This window comes from Petromyzon marinus, chromosome 21 (genome assembly GCF_048934315.1).
Source record: "Petromyzon marinus isolate PM22_M1 ecotype Great Lakes invasive population chromosome 21, UKy_Petmar_22M1.pri1.0, whole genome shotgun sequence".
Classification (NCBI taxonomy): Eukaryota; Metazoa; Chordata; class Hyperoartia; order Petromyzontiformes; family Petromyzontidae; genus Petromyzon; species Petromyzon marinus.
Genome location: NC_133687.1, coordinates 625705 through 645849, shown reverse-complemented (window position 1 = coordinate 645849; position 20145 = coordinate 625705). Strand labels below are relative to the sequence as shown.

Below are 20145 nucleotides of genomic sequence, written 5' to 3'. Positions count from 1 at the left end.
GCCGCTACTCGCAAACCATATTGGCACCAGAATACTGGGACCATACCACAATACACCACGCGCACACCACGCGACACGACTATGTTTCTTGAGCGAGTGCCTGTGTGACGCCGCACTTCCCCGTGTCTTCCCATGAGTGTGCCACTGTGTCCCGCTCGTCCCCGTACGTGTTTCCTCGCATGTGTCCCCGTGTCACCCTGCGGTGCCCCCCCATGTGTCATCTCCCTGTGCGCGCGTCTCCCCGCAGGTGCTGGTGTTTGTCCACTCGCGCAAGGAGACAGGGAAGACGGCGCGCGCCATCCGGGATATGTGCCTGGAGAAGGACACGCTGGGCAACTTCCTGCGCGAGGGATCGGCCTCCACGGAGGTCCTGCGCACAGAGGCCGAGCAGTGCAAGGTACGACCCAGCAACTGTGACCCCGCGACCTGGTAACCTCACGACCTGGTGACCCCCTGACCGTTAGCTCTGACCGCTTGACCCCAACCATTGCAGCCCCGCTTGTCATCACAATATGATCCTTGTATGTGCACATCTGTGTGTGTGTGGGGTAGAATCTGGAGCTGAAGGGCCCTGCTGCCCTAAGGGTTTGCGTGGGAAGCGGTAGTGTAGCGGTTAGCGCTACGCTGCGCTATGAACCCGGCGACTCGGGTTCGATTCCCACTCACGGCCAACACCCAGTGACGATTATCTGACCCGGTCCTGGGCCTCCCCTAGGTCGACTCAGCCTCAAATGAGTACCTGGTGCGGTGTGTAAACATCGCCACTGGAGAGACAAAGGCGTTCGGGCGTGGTGCTGGCCACCCACCCCCTCGTGTACCGTTCCAGCCTTCATAGGTGCTCGCTAACAGCTCCTACAGTCTGTTAAGGCTTTCCGGGGGATCTTTGTCTTTTTTGTGGGGTAGAATCTGGAGCTGAAGGACCTTCTGCCCTACGGGTTTGCGATCCACCACGCCGGCATGTCCCGCGTCGACCGCACCCTCGTGGAGGACCTCTTCGCTGACAAGCACATCCAGGTGCGCGTGCGTGTGTGTACATGTGGGTTCGTGTAAGCGGGTGCATATGTGTACATGTGGGTTTACGTGAGTATGTGGGTTCGAGTAAGCGAGTGTGCATGTGTGTACATCTAGGTTTGCGTGAGTGCGTGTGTGTACATGTGGGTTTGAGTAAGCGAGTGTGCGTGTGTGTACATGTGGGTTTGTGTGAGTGCGTGTGTGTACATGTGGGTTTGCGTGAGTGCGTGTGTGTACATGTGGGTTTGCGTGAGTGCGTGTGTGTACATGTGGGTTCACGCGAGCGAGTGTGTGTACATGTGGGTTCACGCGAGTACCTGTGTGCGGGTTCATGTGAGCGTCTGTTTGCGTGTACAAGTGGGTTCACGTGAGCACGTGTGCATGTACATGTGGGCTCATGTGAGCGTGTGTGTGTACATGTGGGTTCATGTGAGCGCGTGTGTGTACATGTGGGTTCACTTGAGCGCGTGTGTACATGGGTGTGTGCGTGTACATGTTCCTACAGTTTGTTAAGGCTATACTGGGGACCTTTGTCTTTGTGTGTGTGCGTGTGTACGTGTCTCTCTCACCTGAAGACGGTCGCTTGTTGTTGCGATCGAAACGTCGTGCACTATTATTTTTTATACCTACGTGTGTTTACCGAAAGAACCAAAGAGTGTGTGTGTACGTGTGTGCGCGTGCGTGCACCATTGTTGCCGTCGCGGACCTCACCTGTCGCGGTTGTCATGCCGCTGGTTCTGGCCATGCGGTTGCCGTGCAGGTGCTGGTGTCGACGGCGACACTGGCTTGGGGCGTAAACCTGCCGGCGCACACTGTGGTCATCAAGGGCACCCAGGTGTACAGCCCTGAGAAGGGCCGCTGGACCGAGCTGGGGGCCCTCGACGTGCTACAGGTGACGAGTCTGGGCCCTATCAGTGTGTGTGTGTGCGTACCCCCGTGTGTGTGTGCGCGTGTGGGGGAGCACAGCGTGCGGAGTGGTGGCGCAGAAGTTGCCGAGCTGCGCTATGGACCCAGCGAGCCGAGTTCGATTCCCACTCACGACCAACACCAATAACAAATATCTGAAATGGTCCTGAGCCTCTGCCCTAGGTCGACTCAGCCTCAAATGAGTATCTTGTGCAGTGTGTAAACATTGCCACTGGGGAGACAAAGGTGGTCGGGCGTGGTGCTGCCCACCCACCTCCTCGTGTGCTGTCCCAGCCTTCATAGGTGCTCGCTAATAGCACTTTCCCCAACAATCTGTTAAGGCTATACTGGGGATCTTTGTTTGAGGAGCACAGTTGCTGCATCTGCCATTCATCTCAGTTAAACCATGGCAACTGGGTCTGTCCTGTGACTTGTCAGCAAGCCTTCGACACTTTACTTGGCCTTATAGTGCACCTGGCCTGGCACATGAACCGGGGTGACATCACTACTACTTATTGGCGAGTGGCGGCTGTTGTTGTGTGCATGCCTGCATACATCTGTGTGTATGTAAATCTGTCAGTGAGTGCTCGCGTACAGCACTTGCCCTAACAGTCTGTTGTAGGCTATATGGGGGATCTTTGTGTGTGTGTGTAAGTCTGTGTGTGGGTGGGGAGCGGTAGTGTAGCGGTTAGCGCGCTGTGCTACAAACCCGCTCACGACCAACACCAGTGACGATTATCTGAATCAGTCATGGTCGACTCAGCCTCAAATGAGTACCTGGTGAGGTGTGTGAACATTGCCACTGGGGAGACAAAGACGGCCGGGCCTGATGTTGGCCACTCACCCCCTTGTGTGCCGTGCCGGCCTTGATAGATGCTCGCTAACCGCACTTGCCCTAACAGTCTGTGCAGGCTATATGGGGGGTCTTTTTGTCCGTGTGTGTGTAAGTCTGCGTCTGTAAGTATATGTGTGTAAGTCTATGTAAATTTGTGTGTAAGTCTGTGTGTGTGTGTGTGTTTGTAAATCCACATGTGCGCAATGTAGATGCTGGGCCGTGCGGGGCGGCCTCAGTACGACACCAAGGGAGAGGGGATCCTCATCACATCGCACTCGGAGCTGCAGTACTACCTGTCGCTGCTCAACCAGCAGCTGCCCATCGAGAGCCAGCTCGTGTCCAAGCTGCCTGACATGCTCAACGCCGAGGTGGTGCTGGGCAACGTGCAGAACACCAAGGTCTGTCTGCAGCCATTGGCGATCGCACGCTCACAATTTCACCCAAGCAGAGACGACGATTTCCGTCTATAGCTTCAACAGACCGTTGGGGGAAGTGTTGTTAGCGAGCACCTGTGTGCCATACTCGCCTTCGTGAGGGGGGTGGTTGGCCAGCACCGCGGCCCAGCCATCTATGTCTCCCTAATGGGGAAGTTTACACATTGCCCCAGGTGCTCATTTGAGTCCAAGTCCACCTAGGGGAAGCGCAGGACTAATTCAGATAATCGTCACTGGCGTTGTCCATGAGCGAAAATCGAACTCGGGTCGCCGGGTTCGTAGCGCAGCGCGCTAACCGCTACAATACCGTTCCCACGTACACACAATCGCACACACGATGTCACACACACACGGGGAGATCACACACACGCGATTTTCCCACATTTCTGCGTGTCTCTCGGTGTCTCACCATGTCTCCCCGCGTGTCTCCTTGCAGGATGCGGTGAACTGGCTGAGCTACACATATCTATACGTGCGCATGCTGCGCTCGCCTGCGCTGTACGGCGTGAGTGCCGATGCGCTGCGCTCGGACCCCGCGCTCGAGGCGCGGCGTCTCGACCTCGTGCACACAGCAGCGCTCGTGCTAGACAAAACCAACCTGGTGAAGTACGACAAGAAGACGGGCCACCTGCAGGTACGCGCACCGGTACATGCGCATGGGTACACAAGCATAGGTACACGCGTACACGCGCGCACACGCTGGTACATGCTGGTATACGCTGGAACACGCGGGTACACGCGCACGGATACACGCGTGCACACACACGCACGGGTACAAGCATACACGGGTACACGCGTATATGGGTACACGCGCACGGCGACACGCACGCACTGCCCGAACACACACGGAGATGGAGCGGTGAAATGGGTGCCAGGTGGGGTGGTGTTTGGCGGCGCCGTAAAGGATTGCTAACGCTTGTGGGGAGGCCTTCATCCAGCAGTTGATCGATCATGGCCGATGACGATGCTGATGGTGACGATATGCATGTGTCGCTGTCTGGAGAGCGGTTAGCTTTTCAGCGATTAGCGCTACACCGCGCTACGTACCCGGCGGCCCGAGTTCGATTCCCGCTCATGGCCAACATGGGTGATGATTATCTCAACCGGTTCTTGTGCCTCGCCTCGTTCGATTCGGCCTTAAAGGAGTACCTGGTGCTGTAGAAACATCAGCATGGGGGACACAGGTGGTCGGGCATGGACCTCGCTTAGCAGCAAACTCCACTGCATTAGCCGGGCGGTGCTGGTGGCTTCGCTGCACATGGCGTGGCCTGTAGTCCAGCACTGGAGGCAGCAGTGAGGGTTGTTCCATCACTGCACAAATATTACAAAACGACCTTACCCTGGGTTTCAAGAAGGAGCCATACCCTGGCTTTGCCAAGAAATGGCGGTACAGCAAAATCAGGACTCCCCACCTGTCTTATCTTTATGGGATAGAGGTTATCTCTGGGTGCTCCGGTTTCCCCACACGTGTTAAAACACTCATTAATTGTCCGGTAACATTTAAACATATAGAGGACCACAGAGCTAGGGGGAAGGGGAAACTTGGCACTGGCTCTCCACCGCGTAGCAGCTGCTGAATCCTTCCCCGCTCGCGCCTCCGAGTCGCCGAGTGTCTCAGTGAGAGCGAGCTCTGCAGAGTTATAAGTTGAGTGTCTGTGTGAAGGCAACGAGTATTGGGGGGGGATGTGTGCATACGCGTGTGCGCAGGCCACGGATCTGGGCCGCATCGCCTCACACTACTACTGCACGCACGAGAGCATGGCCACCTACAACCAGTTGCTGAAGCCCACGCTGAGCGAGATCGAGCTCTTCCGTGTCTTTTCCCTCTCCTCCGAGTTCCGGCACATCAACGTGCGCGAGGTGGGTGCATGCACACACGCGCGAGGTTGCACACACATAGGTCTACACACACAACAACAGCCACCATTCGCCACTACGTGTCGGTGATGTCACCACGGCACTTGTGCCAGGCCATGTGCACTTTTTGAAGCAACATGAAGTGTCTAGGGTTCGTTGACAGGTGCCAATCATGTCAACCCATGGGCAGATGCTCCCCACTGTGCCAACTTGCTGTGTTTTATCCGCCTTGGGCCTTGCTCATTGCTGTGAGCGTTGCTCCTCTGCCCTCCACTGTTGATGGAGGGCGACTGCCTCCAACTACCCAGTAGCATCCTTCACGAACCTCTTCCATAGAGGCTGATGTTGACACTGCTGGTACCACTTTTTGGCAAGTCCACTGAGTTCCACATCCTCCTGTACCACATCAGTCCATCTCTTGTCTAGCCCGTGCCGCTCCCGTTTAGTCCCATTTATCCGACCAAACAGAAGCTGCTTGGGCATGCAGTGACTCGGCATGCCGGCTACATGACCCAGCCAATGCAGCCTCGCTTGCCGGATGAGCTCACCGAACTCACGCGTTTGGTGGGGGGGGAGGGCCCCTACCAAGTCACACGCGTTCAGTGGGGGTGAGGGGGGAATTATCTTTCATGTGGACACTGCGCAAGGTAACACACGCAGATTAACAGCTCCCTTCTAACATGTATTGCCATGACTGTTTACGCATTACAAATTGACTTTTATAGGTTAGATTTAATAATGACAGGGATAAACCAATGTTGATGAAGAATAGCCTTTTTCTGTACTCTTGAGGCATAAGAAGCCACGCAATATCACTTACTGCACAGGGGCAGACCAATACATATACTATTTACACTTGCCCCCGCAGTAGGGGGGTTGAGCAGTGACGTTATGTCAATTACGTTTTATTGGTGCACATCTGCTCATAGATACAGGTAGGTTAGGTTAATTTTGTATTCGTTGACTTTCACTAATTTGCCGCTCTTGCTCGCGGCAAATATTTGCACCAAAATGGCGGAACACCCTCGCAGTCGCTTCTAATTACTTATTATACATGCGTGCATTTCCCCTCTCCCTTCTTTCGCTAAAGTTGCGGAGATAGAAAACTATTATTTACAAACTTGTTTAGACTATAAAAGTTAGAGTGTGCGTGTGTACATCCATGTGTGAGTCCATATATGCATGTGCGTTGTGTCTGTGCGAGTCCGTGTGTGTGCGTCAATGTGTGTGACAGTCGCTGTGTTTGTTTGTGTACGTCCATGTGTGTGTATGCGGTGTGTGTTTAAGTCGATGTGTGTCATTCGATGTGTGTGTAAGTCCGTGTGTGTGTTAGTCGATATGTGTGTGTAAGGGGGAACGGTAGTCTAGCGGTTAGCGCGCTGCGCTACAAACCTGGCGATCCGGGTTCGATTCCCGCTCATGGCCAACACCAGTGACAATTATCTGAACCGGTGCTGGGCCTCCCCTAGCTCGACTCAGCCACAAGCGAGTACCTGGTGCGATGTGCAAACATCACCACTGAGGAGACAAAGGCGGTCGGATGTGGTGCTGGCCACCCACCCCCTCGTGTGCCGTGCACTTTCCCTACAGTCTACTTTCCCCTACAGTCTATATATGTGTGTGTGTGCATATGTGTCTTTATATGAGGCTTTAACCTGCACATAGCCTGGCACAAGCGCCGTGGTGACATTACCGCTACTTAGTGATGAATGGCGGTTGTTGTGTGTCTGCGCGTGTGTGTGTTTGTCTCCTGTGTGTCTGCGCGTGTGGGGAGCGGTAGTGTAGGGGTTAGCGTGCTGTGCTACGAACCCGGCATTCCGAGTTCAATTTCCGCGAGCAGCCAACACCGGTCATGATTATCTGAACTGGTCCTGGGCCTCCCCTAAGTCGACTTATTTGAGGCTGAGTACCTGGTGCGGTGTGTAAACATCGTCACGAGGGAGACAGGCGGCCGGGCTTGGTACTGGCTACCCACCTCCTCCTGTGCCGTGCCGGCCTTCATAGGTGCTCGCTAACAGCACTTGCCCCAACAGTCTGTTCGGGGGATCTCTGTATTTGTCTTTGTTCATATGTATATGTGTGTGTCGATATATATGTGTGTCTGTGTGTGTCTATATGTGTGTGTATATTTGTGCGTGTGCACAGGAGGAGAAGCTGGAGTTGCAGAAGCTCCTGGAGAGAGTTCCCATCCCAGTGAAAGAGAGCATCGAGGAGCCCAGCGCCAAGGTGAATGACCACAATAACTCGTTCACTCATGCACTCGCATTCACACATTCATTCACTCACATCCACTCATTCACTCACACACATCCACTCATTCACTCACACTCACATTTATTCACTCACACATTCACTGACATCTACTCATTCACTCGCACACATTCAATAACACATTCACTCACACACTCACACTCATCGATTCACACACACAATGGCACAAATTCACTCACACACTCGCGTATTGAGGAGACCAGTGCCACGGTGCGTGAGCATACACACATACCCTTCGCACGCACATAGACTGACGAACACACACACAGTTGCACATGTGTGCTGCATTCTGCGAGGGTGCATGTGTGTGCTGCATTCTGCGAGGGTCCATGTGTGTGCTGCCCCAGTGCGTGTGTGTGCTGCGTGCGTGTGCTTAACGTGCATTTGTGCTGTGTGTGTGCTGCAGATCAATGTGCTGCTGCAGGCGTACATCTCGCAGCTGAAGCTGGAGGGATTTGCCCTGATGGCAGACATGGTGTACGTCACACAGGTACGAGCGCACATACGCACGGACGGGGCCACACGCGTGGGCGGAGAGGAGGGGGTCAGTGTGTGTGGGGGGGGAGTGGTGGTGTAGTGGTTAGCGCATCACACGAAAGGCTTGTCAATCGGAGTTCGGTTCCCGCTCACGGCCAACACCAGTGATGAATATCCGAACCGGTATCTGAGCTATCCTCTCGATCGACTCAGCCTTTCCACGAGTACCTGGTGTGATGTGTCAACATCAGCATTGTGGAGACAAAGGCAGCTGCGCGTGTGCCATGCCCGCCTTCAAAAGTGCTGCTCGTTAATAGCACTTTCCCCTACAGCCCATGTGAGGCGACACAGGGGATATTTGTTCCAGTGTGTGTGTGTGAGCGGTCGTATAGTGGGTAGCGTGCCGCGCTATGAACCCGGCAACCTGAGTTCGACTCCCGCTCATGGCCAACACCAGTGGCGATTATTTGAACCAGTCCTGGGCCTAGCCTAGGTCGACTCTGCCTCAAATAAGTGCCTGGTGTGGTGTGTAAACATCGCCACTAGGGAGGCAAAGATCGGTGGGGCGTGGTGCTAGCCACCCACCCCCTCGTGCGCCATGTCGACCTTCATAGGTGCTCGCTTCCTGCATTTGCCCCAACAGTCTGTTAAGGATATACGGCGGATCTTTATATGAGTGTGTGCATGTGTGTGCGCGTACAGTCTGCAGGAAGACTGATGCGCTGCCTGTTTGAGATGGTTCTGCACCGCGGCTGGGCCCAGCTCACGGACAAAGTGCTCAGCCTCTGCAAGATGATCGACAAACGCATGTACGCACACGCGTACACACGTGCCTGTGCACACACCATGAACAGATGCACGAGATGCATGCACGTGCGCACACGTGTCGTGTACACGCACAGACATGCACACACACATATTCATTTGTGTATACACCTATAAGGTGCCACGGTAGCGAGATGTGAACTACCTCACTTGGTATACAGCAGCTCATGGGTCCGATTCCGTCCCTGACACCTGTATATTTAGAGTTTGCATGTTGCGTGGATTTTTCTCTAAGTCCTCCGGTTTTTCCTGCCACATTTAGAATCAACATGCGTTTAGACTATTTGGCTGCTGTAAATTTCCACATGATGAACCACTTTGAGTTATCGTTCGTGGCCAGGTCGCTTATGAAAAATAATTGTACAGCTCAGTGGACCTTACCTGGTAAAATAAAACTAATAAATAATAACATACACACCCCTGCATACGCATATTTACAGGTGTATACTCACACACGCTGTGTACACACACATGCCTTGAAACACATGTGGTTTCATCGTGGATTCACTGGTCGTCAATGCGGTGTCACCATTGGTTTACCGCAGTTTTTATTGTAGGTACTGTGGATTACCCATAGTTCTTACAGCACTTTTACCATGTATTCACCGCAGTTTCACTGTGCTTATCAGTTTCACCGTGGATTCACAATGAAGTCGTGGTAGTGGCCGTGGTTGTGACCGTGGATGTGGCCATGGGTGGGGTTGTTGTGATCATGGTTGTGGTTGTTATCGGGTAGCGCAACAGTTAACGTGCTGTGCTATGAACCTAGCGACCTGCGTTTGATTCTCGCTCATGGCGAACGCCAGTGACGATGATCTGAATCCGTCCTGGGCCTCCCCTAGGTCGACTCAGCCTCAAATGAGTACCTGGTGCAGTCTATAAACATTCGCACTAGGGAGACAAAAGCGGCCGGGCGTGGTGTTGGCCACCTACTCCTTTGTGTGCTGTTCCAGCCTTCATAGGTGCTCACTAACAGCACTTGCCCCAGTCTGTTAAGGCTATACAGGGGATCTTTGTTTTTATCTTTGGTTGTAACCGTGGTCGTAGTTGTCAATGTGCTTGTGGTGTTGGCCGTGGTTGTTGCTGTGGTGGTGTTTGTGACCGTGGTTGTGGTTGTTGTGGCCATGTTTGTGGCCGTGGTTGTAGTTGTGACAGTGATAGTAGCTGTGGTGGTGGTTTTGACCGTGGTTGATGCTATGTTGGTGGTTGTGACCGTGGTTATTGCCATGCTGGTGGTTGTGGTTGTTGTAGACGTGGTTATAGTTGTGGCCATTGTCGTTGCCGTGCTGGTGGTTGTGATTGTGACGGTGGTGGTGGTTGTGAACGTGGTGGTGGGTATAGTTGTGACAGTAGTAGTAGTAGCTGTGGTTGTGACCGTGGTTGTGATCATGGTTGTAGCCATCCTGGTGGTTGTGGTGGTGTCCGTGATTGTGGTGTAGACTTGGTGGTTGTGTTGGTGTCCGTGGTGCAGGTGGCAGTCGATGAGCCCCCTGCGCCAGTTCAGGAAAATCCCAGAGGAAGTCGTCAAGAAGATCGAAAAGAAGAACTTCCCCTGGGAGCGCTTCTACGACCTCAATCACAACGAGATCGGTGAACACCACCACTATTACCACTACCAACACCACTGCAACCACCACTACTGCCACCAACAACAAAAACAACCGCTATTCCCCACTAAGTGGCGGTGACGTGATCACGGTGCTTTTTCCAGGCTATATGCACGTTAAGACCATGTGAAGTGTCGAACGCCCACTGGCAGGAGGTCACAGGACAGACCCAGGTGCCATGGGTCGAATGACTTGAGATGACTGGCCGATGCACCACCTGTGCACACCCGACTGTGCCAACTTGCTATGTTTTAGACGCCTGGTGCGCCGCTCGTTGTTGTGAGCGTCGCTCCTCCGCCCTCCGTTGTTGTTGGAGGGCGACTGCCTCCAACTGCCCAGTAGCGTCCTTCATGACCCTCCTCCACAGAGGCCTATCTTGATACCGCTGGTACCAGTCCTCAGAGAGTCCACTTAGCTCCACGCCCTCTTGTACAACATCACTCTCGTCTCTTCTCTCGCCCGTGCTGCTCCCGTTTAGCCCCCTCTGTCTGGCCGAACAAAAGCTGTTTAGGCATGCTGTGGCTGGGCATGCGGGCCACATGACCTAGCTAGCCTTGCCTGCCAGAGGAGCTCACCGATGAGATTTTGTTCAGATCTTTCAAGGATTTGTGAGCTCCTCACAATCCAGCCAGGTTAAACCCAGGATGAATCGTAGGCAGGCCAGCCTAAATGTTTCTAACCGGCGAAGATGTTGGGGGGGGGGTCCACGTTTCACAAGCAGCCAAAGATAATGCTGCTCGACTGATTCGGAGTGAGACTTCTGCTGTAAAAACGGAGCCGGTCATGGGTACACTGCCCAGGTATGGAAAACGTTCCACTCTCCACAACTGCCCCATCACCAATTGGGAGTAGTGGGAGTGGAGTGCTTGATAGCACAAAATACCCAGGCAGGTGCTTAGTTTTGGTGGGGCTGATTGGTAAGACCACCCACCTCTTAGTGGCATGCCCGAAGTTCAGCAGCAGCGCCTCCAACTCCTCTGAGTGAGCAGCAATCACCAGATCATCAGCATACATAACATGGTTGACCAATAGGGAACCATCCCTTGACCGCACCCGGGCATCGATCAGTCTCCCATTGAATCTGTACCAGATGTAAATTCCTCCGGTAGAGCCATCGAAGGCTTCACGAACTACGTGGTCGAAATAGATGTGAAATAATGTGGGAGCCAGTGGACAACCCTGTCGCAGCCCAAGGAACAGGGAATGGCTCCAACTCCCGGCCACGTAGTTTTACCCGGGCCTGCCCATCATCTTGCTTTTGGGACTCTGAAAGCACAAATAGCTACCCAGAGCCCAGGACGAGTGATGAAGCAGAGATGTAGGTCCTGTCTGCTGTAGCAGACAGAAAATATGACATCTGTGCAGGACCGCCCTTTCTTGAAACCACATTGGGGCTCCGCAAGGTTTTCCTCAGCGTGCCTGGTAAGGCGATGTTGAATAATCGTTGCCAGGACCTTTCCCGACACACTGAGGAAGCAGATGCCCCTGTGGTTGTTACAGTCTGTGCGGGGATCCCCCTTCTTAAAGAGGAGTCCCCCTTCTTAAAGAGGGGGACCACCAGGGCCTCATTCCAATCCTGGGGAACCCGTCCTGTGGTCCACACTTATTATGATGTCATATAGGGCAGTGTTTCGCACAAACGCCACCTTCCCTCCCTCAGCATTTTGCTTGGGAGATCATCTCTGCCCGGTGTTTTTCCTGGTCTCAGACTCTGCATCGCCGCCTTTACTTCCTCAACAGATGGCACTTTAGCCAGCCGCTCACAGGGGGTGACTACTTCTTCCAATATTTGAGGCACGGCAGCCTAGAAGACACTTTGACCCATGTTTTCCAGGCTGAGAGATTTCCTCTCTGCAAACCTGTTTCTAGGGGTCAGAGATCGGATCACCTTTCTTTCCCCTCATTATATGGTGATATGTGTGGCGCTCCAAGTTACCACCACCACAACTACCACCACAAACAACCAGCACAATGAGATTAGTGAACACCACCACATCCACCACATCCACCACCACTTCAACCACCACCACAAACAGAACCACCACAATGGAATCAGGTAACACCACAACCACATTCACAACCACAAGACCATCTGTGACCACTGCACACAACCACCACGTACACCACAGCACTACTTACACCCACACAACCTCACTGCAACCTCTTCCCAACCCAACCCTGCCCTTACCATTCACGGACCCCACCCTACCTCCCCGTGACCTCTGCGAGCAGGTGAGTTGATCCGCATGCCCAAGATGGGGAAGACGATCCACAAGTATGTCCACCAGTTCCCGCGGCTCGAGTTGTCCACCCACATCCAGCCCATCACCCGCTCGACGCTGCGTGTGGAGCTCACCATCACGCCGGACTTCCAGTGGGACGACAAGGTGCGGTGCCTGCCACCTCACCCGCCACGACACCCGCGAGCTCACCCACGAGCTCCCCCACGAGTTCACCGGCTCATTCACGAGCTCACCTATTCTCGTGTTGACTCACCTATGAGCTCACCCATGAGCTCACCTGTTAGCTAGCTCGTTCACCTATTTGCTTGCTTACTCACCCACTCGCTCACCTATTTTCCAGCTTGCTCACCCACAAGGTCACCTGTTCACATGCTTACTCACCCACAGGATTACAGTGAGGGTAAAAAGTATTTGATCCCCTGCTGATTTTGTACGTTTGCCCACTGACAAAAAAATGATCAGTCTATAATTTTAATGGTAGGTTTATTTGAACAGTGAGAGACAGAATAACAACAACAAAAATCCAGAAAAACGCATGTCAAAAATGTTATAAATTGATTTGCATTTTAATGAGGGAAATACGTATTTGACCCCCTCTCAGTCAGAAAGATTTCTGGCTCCCAGGTGTCTTTTATACAGGTAACGAGCTGATTTTAGGAGCACACTCTTAAAGGGAGTACTCCTAATCTCAGCTTGTTATCTGTATAAAAGACACCTGTCCACAGAAGCAATCAATCAATCAGATTCCAAACTCTCCACCATGGCCAAGACCAAAGAGCTCTCCAAGGATGTTAGGGACAAGATTGTAGACCTACACAAGGCTGGAATGGGCTACAAGACCATTTCCAAGCAGCTTGGTGAGAAGGTGACAACAGTTGGTGCGATTATTCGCAAATGGACGAAACACAAAAGAACTGTCAATCTCCCTCGGCCTGGGGCTCCATGCAAGATCTCACCTCGTGGAGTTGCAATGATCATGAGAACGGTGAGGAATCAGCCCAGAACTACACGGGAGGATCTTGTCAATAATCTCAAGGCAGCTGGGACCATAGTCACCAAGAAAACAATTGGTAACACACTACGCCGTGAGGGACTGAAATCCTGCAGCGCCCGCAAGGTCTCCCTGCTCAAGAAAGCACATATACATGCCCGTCTGAAGTTTGCCAATGAATATCTGAATGATTCAGAGGACAACTGGGTGAAAGTGTTGTGGTCAGATGAGACCAAAATGGAGCTCTTTGGCATCAACTCAACTCGCCGTGTTTGGAGGAGGAGGAATGCTGCCTATGACCCCAAGAACACCATCCCCACCGTCCAAACATGGAGGTGGAAACATTATGCTTTGGGGGTGTTTTTCTGCTAAGGGGACAGGACAACTTCACCGCATCAAAGGGACGATGGACGGGGCCATGTACTGTCAAATCTTGGGTGAGAACCTCCTTCCCTCAGCCAGGGCATTGAAAATGGGTCGTGGATGGGTATTCCAGCATGACAATGACCCAACACACGGCCAAGGTAACAAAGGAGTGCCTCAAGAAGAAGCACATTTAGGTCCTGGAGTGGCCTAGCCAGTCTCCAGACCTTAATCCCATAGAAAATCTGTGGAGGGAGCTGAAGGTTCGAGTTGTCAAACGTCAGCCTCGAAACCTTAATGAACTTGGAGAAGATCTGCAAAGAGGAGTGGGACAAAATGCCTCGTGAGATGTGTGCAAACCTGGTGGCCAACTACAAGAAACGTCTGACCTCTGTGATTGCCAACAAGGGTTTTACCACCAAGTACTAAGTTATGTTTTGCAGGGGGGTCAAATACTTATTTCCCTCATTAAAATGCAAATCAATTAATAACATTTTTGACATGCATTTTTCTGGATTTTGTTGTTATTCTGTCTCTCACTGTTCATATAAACCTACTATTAAAATTATAGACTGATCATTTTTTTTTATTTGTCAGTGGGCAAACGTACAAAATCAGCAGGGGATCAAACACTTTTCTTCCCTCACTGCCTATTTGCCGGCTCGCTCACTAATGAGCTCACCTATTCACTTGCTACCGCACCTATGAGCTCCCCCATGGCCTCGTTCGGTCACTCATTCACCAATCCACTCACTCGCCCGCCCACGCGCCCATGAGCTCACCGCCTCTCATCATTGCCTTACTCGCTCATCCGCTCATTCTCTCACCCACGAGCTCACCCAGGTGCACGGGCAGAACGACGCATTCTGGATCCTTGGGACGATGTTGATGGTGACGACGTTGATGGTGATGTTCATGATAACGACGTTGATGGTGACGAAGTTGATGGTGACGATGTTGATGGTGACTGTGACGGTGAGCCAGGTGCACGGGCAGAGCGAGGCGTTTTGGATCCTAGTGGAGGACGTGGACTCGGAGGTGGTGTTGCACCACGAGTACTTCCTGCTTAAGGCCAAGTTCTGCGAAGACGAGCACCTCGTCTCCTTCTTTGTGCCCGTTTTTGAGCCGCTGCCACCACAGTACTTCATCCGCGTGCTGTCCGACCGATGGATCAGTGAGCGGCTCCTCCACTCGCTCGCTCACACTCACACCCACTCATATTCACGCTCGCTCATACTCTGCTGTCTAACCACTGGATTCGTGAGCGGTGCCTCCGCTCGCTCACTCACACTCAATTACTCACGCTCACTCACAATCGCTCACTCACACGTGTACATGCACACTGACACATACTGCTATCTGACCACTAGTTCAGTTAGTGGTGTGTCCGCTTACTTGCTTACTCATGCTCACACTCGCTGACATTCACTCACTCACACTCGCTCACACTCACTCAGTCATTTACACTTACTCGCTCACACTCACGGATACTCACTCTGTCACTTATGTACAAAGACAAAGATCCCCTGTATAGCCTTAACAGACCATTGGGGCAAGTGCTGTTAGTACCCATAAACGCACGTGTACACACACACGTGTTTACAATAACACATCTGTCTATGGCTTTGTTTCCTCATTTTTGTTTCTCCCTGCATGTCTCCCCCTGCGTCTCCCTGCATAGTGTCAGAGACGCAGCTGGCCGTCTCGTTCCGGCACCTGCTGCTCCCGGAGAAGTACCCTCCCCCCACCGAGCTGCTGGATCTGCAGCCGTTGCCCGTGTCAGCGCTGCGCAGCCCCCAGTATGAGCGCCTCTACCAGAGCGCGTTCCCCTTCTTCAACCCCATCCAGACACAGGGTGTGCACCCCCACAGGACTCCTGTAGTCCGCTATACACTCCTCTAGAATACTATATGCTCCTGTAGTCCGCTGTACGCTCCCACAGACCGCTATACGCTCCCGTAGACCCCGCTATACGCTCCTGTAGTCCGCTATACGCTCCTGTAGTCCGCTATACGCTCCCGTAGACCGCTATACGCTCCTGTAGTCCGCTATACGCTCCCGTAGACCGCTATACGCTCCTGTAGTCCGCTATACGCTCCCGTAGAACCCGCAATACGCTCCCACAGACCGCTATACGCTCCCGTAGACCGCTATACGCTCCCGTAGACCGCTGTACGCTCCCGTAGACCGCTATACGCTCCCGTAGACCGCTATACGTTCCCACATACCGCTGTACGCTCCCGTAGTCCGCCATACGCTCCCGTAGACCGCTATACACTCCCGTAGACCCCGCTATACACTCCCGTAGACCCCGCTATACGCTCCCGTAGACCCCGCTGTACGCTCCCGTAGAACCCGCAATACGCTCCCACAGACCGCTATACGCTCCCGTATAACCCGCTATATGCTCCCGTAGTCCGCTATACACTCCTGTAGACCGCTATACGCTCCTGTAGTCCAGTATACACCCCTCTAGTCCAGTATACACTCCTCTAGACTCCTGTATTCCATTAGACTCCTATAGACTCCTACAAACCCCTATAGACTCTAACACACAAACCCCTGCAGACTGACGCATGCACCTACAAAGCTGCACAGCGATGTAACGTACGTGCATGTGTGCGTGCTTGCGGTTCCGGCCGCACCGCGCGCACACGCAGCCTTCGTAGGTGTTACTCGCCAACGGTACTTGGCCTGCAAGTTAGTTGAGGCTACACGAGGGACCTTTGCCTGTATGTGTGTGCAGTGTTCAACGCCGTGTACAACAGCGACGACAATGTCTTCATCGGTGCGCCGGCCGGCAGCGGCAAAACTATCTGTGCGGAATTCGCCATCCTACGGCTGTTCATGCACAACCCGGAGGGGCGCTGCGTGTACGTCACCCCACTGGAGGCCCTGGCGCAGCAGGTAACACGGACTCACACGCACACACATTCTGGGTCACAGTGCGTATGTGTGTATGTGCACACGTGTGATGTGTAAACATTGCCACTCGAGAGACAATCACGCGTGCTGGCTACCCATCCCCCTCTTGTGCTGTTCTAGCCTTCATAGGTGCTCGCTAACAGCACTTGCCCAAACGGTTTGTTAAAGGCTATACAGGGATTATTTGTGTTTATGCTCGGTGTTGGGAGCGGTGGTGCAGTGGTTAACGCACTGCGTGACGAACCCGGCGACTTGGGTTCGATTCCCGCTCACAAAGGCGGCCGGGAGTGATGCTGGCCACCCACCCTTTCATGCGCCGTGCCGGCCTTCATAGGTGCTACTCGCCAACAGCACTTCAACAGTCTGTTAAGGCTAAGCGGAGGGTCTTTGTCTTTGTGTGTAGGTGTACAGCGAGTGGGTCGACCGTTTCCAAGGAGCATTGGGGCGCCGCGTCGTTCTGCTCACAGGTGTCAACCACCACCACCACAGCTGCACCACCACCTCCACTACCACCTCCACAATCACCTGCACCACCACCACAATAATCACCACCTCAACCACACCCTCCTCTACCACCACAGTTGCATCTCCACCACCACAACCTCCACCACACCCTCCACCACAACCTCCACCATAAGTTCCACCACCTCCACCACACGCACCTCCACCACACCCACCTCCACCACACCATCCACCACCACAACCTCCCCCACAACATCCAGCACAACATGCACCACCTCCTCCACATCTCTAATACTGCCCAAATGTGTGTATGTGTGTTTATATATGGTTTATGTAGGAGTGTACATATAATTGTGTATTTGATTGTGGAGCGGTTGGCGTGCTGCTCTGCGAACCTGGCGACCCGAGTTCGATTTTCGCTCACGGCCAACACGAGTGACAATTATCTTAACCGGTCCTGGGCCTCACCTAGGTCGACTCAGCCTGAAAAGAGCACCTGGTGCAGTGTGTAAACAGCGCCACTAGGGAGACAAAGGCGGCCGGGCGTGGTGCTGGCCACCCACCCCCTAGTGCTCCGTCCTGGCCTTTATAGGTGCTCGCTAACAGCACTTTCCCCAACAGTCTGCTCAGGGTATACAGGGGTCTTTGTGTGTGCGTGACTGTGTGCGTGACTGTGCGTGAGTGCATGACTCTGTGTGGCTGTGTTTGCGTTAGGCGAGACGGCTGCGGACCTAAAGCTGCTGGCGCGGGGCCAGGTGATCGTAAGCACGCCTGAGCACTGGGACGTGCTCTCCCGGCGCTGGAAGCAGCGCAAGGGAGTGCAGGGGATCAACCTCTTCATCGTCGACGAGACGCACCTCATCGGCGCTCACAACGGGGTGCGTGGGGCCACAGTGTGCGCTCGCGCATGTGTGCGATGACGTGTGTGCGATGGTGTGTGGCGGTGTCTCCGCGCATGCAGTCCTTGTGTCTCCCCGTGTATCTTCCCGTGTGTCCCCGTGCCTCCCCTGTGTTCTCATGTTGTGTTGTCCCCTTGTCTCCCCGTGTGTCCGCATGCAGCCCGTGCTGGAGGTGATCTGCTCGCGGATGCGCTACATCTCGTCCCAGATCGAGCGTCCGATCCGCGTGGTGGCGCTCAGTGCGTCGCTTTCCAACGCCAAGGACGTGGCCCAGTGGCTCGGCTGCTCGGCCACCGGCACCTTCAACTTCCACCCAAATGTCCGCCCCGTGCCCCTCGAGCTACACATCCAGGTGGGGAGGGGTTGCACGGAGAGAGTTGTCATCAAGTGCTTCTGCTGCGGACGACACGGCGCTCGTGTCGGCAGCACGGGAATCCGTTTCATTGGCTCATAAATAAACATTTACACTCGCCACCCCGTGTTTCCCCACTCCCCGTGTCTCCCCGCTCCTCCCCGTGTCTCCCCGCTCCTCCCGTTGTCTTTCTGCTCCTCCCCGTGTCTCCCCACTCCACCCCGTGTCTCCCCGCTCCTCCCCGTGTCTCCCCGCTCCTCCCCGTGTCTCCTCGCTCCACCCCGTGTCTCCCCGCTCCTCCCCGTGTCTCTCTGCTCCTCCCCGTGTCTCTCTGCTCCTCCCGTTGTCTCCCCGTGTGCAGGGGTTCAATATCAGCCACACGCAGACGCGGCTGATGGCGATGGGGCGGCCCGCGTACCATGCCATCCTCAAGCACTCCCCGCATAAACCCGCGCTCGTATTCGTGCCCTCGCGCAAGCAGACGCGCCTCACCGCCATCGACATCCTCACCTACTGCGCCGCCGAGATCCAGCCGCACCGGTACGGTGTACGCCGAAACGCGACCCGCGGCCCGCCGCGTTTCCCCACGGGCGTCCCCGCGCGTCCGACCTCGCGCACGTAACCCCGCTCGCGTGACCCCGCTCGCGTGACCCCGCTCGCATGACCCCATGTGACCCTGCGCACCCATCCCCAGCTTCCTGCACTGTGCCGAGGAGGACCTGGCCCCATTCCTGGAGCAACTGTCGGATAGCACGCTGCGCGAGACGCTTGCCAACGGCGTAGGCTACCTGCACGAGGGGCTCACGGAGACAGAGCGGCGCACCGTGGAGCAGCTCTTCCACTCGGGTACACGCAGCACACACGCAGCGCATATGCCACGCACGCAGCACATATACTGCACGTACACACAGCACACACATTTAGCGCATACACACGCAGCACACACGCAGCACATACATACACAAAGTACGCAGCGCACTCAGCACACGCAGCACGTATGCAGCACAGCACATGCGCAGCACACACGCACATGCACAGCGCACACGCAGGACCCACACATGCAGGACACATGTAACGCCTCCTAAATATTGCTATATATAAACAATAAGAGAAGACGCTAACAATTGTGTATATTTTGTACCCAGAATGGGTATCGCAATAAGTAAAATATATTACTTCACATTGTAATAATTGGCAACTTGTTGTTTACACTCCTATACTTATTTATCCTATAACTTCCTATGGAGCTCTCACAATCTCGTCACTCCCTTTCATCTCCAGACTTAACTGCCCCCAATTGCTATCTGACCCCTTTTTTATAGCTACTGTCCTATTCCCTAAATTGCCCCAACTGACAGCCTCGTGGCTGTCCGTTAACTGCCCGCCACACTCCACCTTGCACCCACAAGCTGCAGAAGCGGGGTTCCATCCACTCGGTGGCGCTGACAGCGCTCGCACTCAGCACCACAAGTCGGGAGTCCCATTCCCGCAGTTCCCCGCCGTGGTGCCACCTCCCCCCATCATATAGGGATCGTACTTCATGATACATACACGCAGCACACACACACACACGCCGCACACAGGCAGCACATGCACACACCCGCGCAGCACACACATGCAGCACATGCACACACTTGTGCAGCACACACACATGCAGCACTTGCACACACCTGCGCAGCACATACAT

At 54.1% G+C, this 20145-nt stretch overlaps 1 protein-coding gene across 1 annotated transcript in view; it reads left to right on the top strand.

Annotated features, from left to right (window-relative positions):
* SNRNP200 (small nuclear ribonucleoprotein U5 subunit 200) overlaps positions 1-20145 on the top strand; it is a 46023-nt gene that overhangs the window by 14232 nt on the left and 11646 nt on the right. The window contains exons 16-34 of the mRNA XM_032958472.2: positions 248-397; positions 904-1014; positions 1772-1903; positions 2962-3150; positions 3623-3820; positions 4894-5046; positions 7189-7269; positions 7721-7804; positions 8494-8600; positions 10088-10206; positions 12456-12610; positions 14805-14994; positions 15502-15675; positions 16567-16727; positions 17149-17212; positions 17922-18085; positions 18267-18458; positions 18820-18998; positions 19153-19304. Coding sequence (XP_032814363.1) covers positions 248-397; positions 904-1014; positions 1772-1903; positions 2962-3150; positions 3623-3820; positions 4894-5046; positions 7189-7269; positions 7721-7804; positions 8494-8600; positions 10088-10206; positions 12456-12610; positions 14805-14994; positions 15502-15675; positions 16567-16727; positions 17149-17212; positions 17922-18085; positions 18267-18458; positions 18820-18998; positions 19153-19304 — 2755 coding nt within the window. The remainder of the gene's footprint in view (positions 1-247; positions 398-903; positions 1015-1771; positions 1904-2961; positions 3151-3622; positions 3821-4893; positions 5047-7188; positions 7270-7720; positions 7805-8493; positions 8601-10087; positions 10207-12455; positions 12611-14804; positions 14995-15501; positions 15676-16566; positions 16728-17148; positions 17213-17921; positions 18086-18266; positions 18459-18819; positions 18999-19152; positions 19305-20145) is intronic.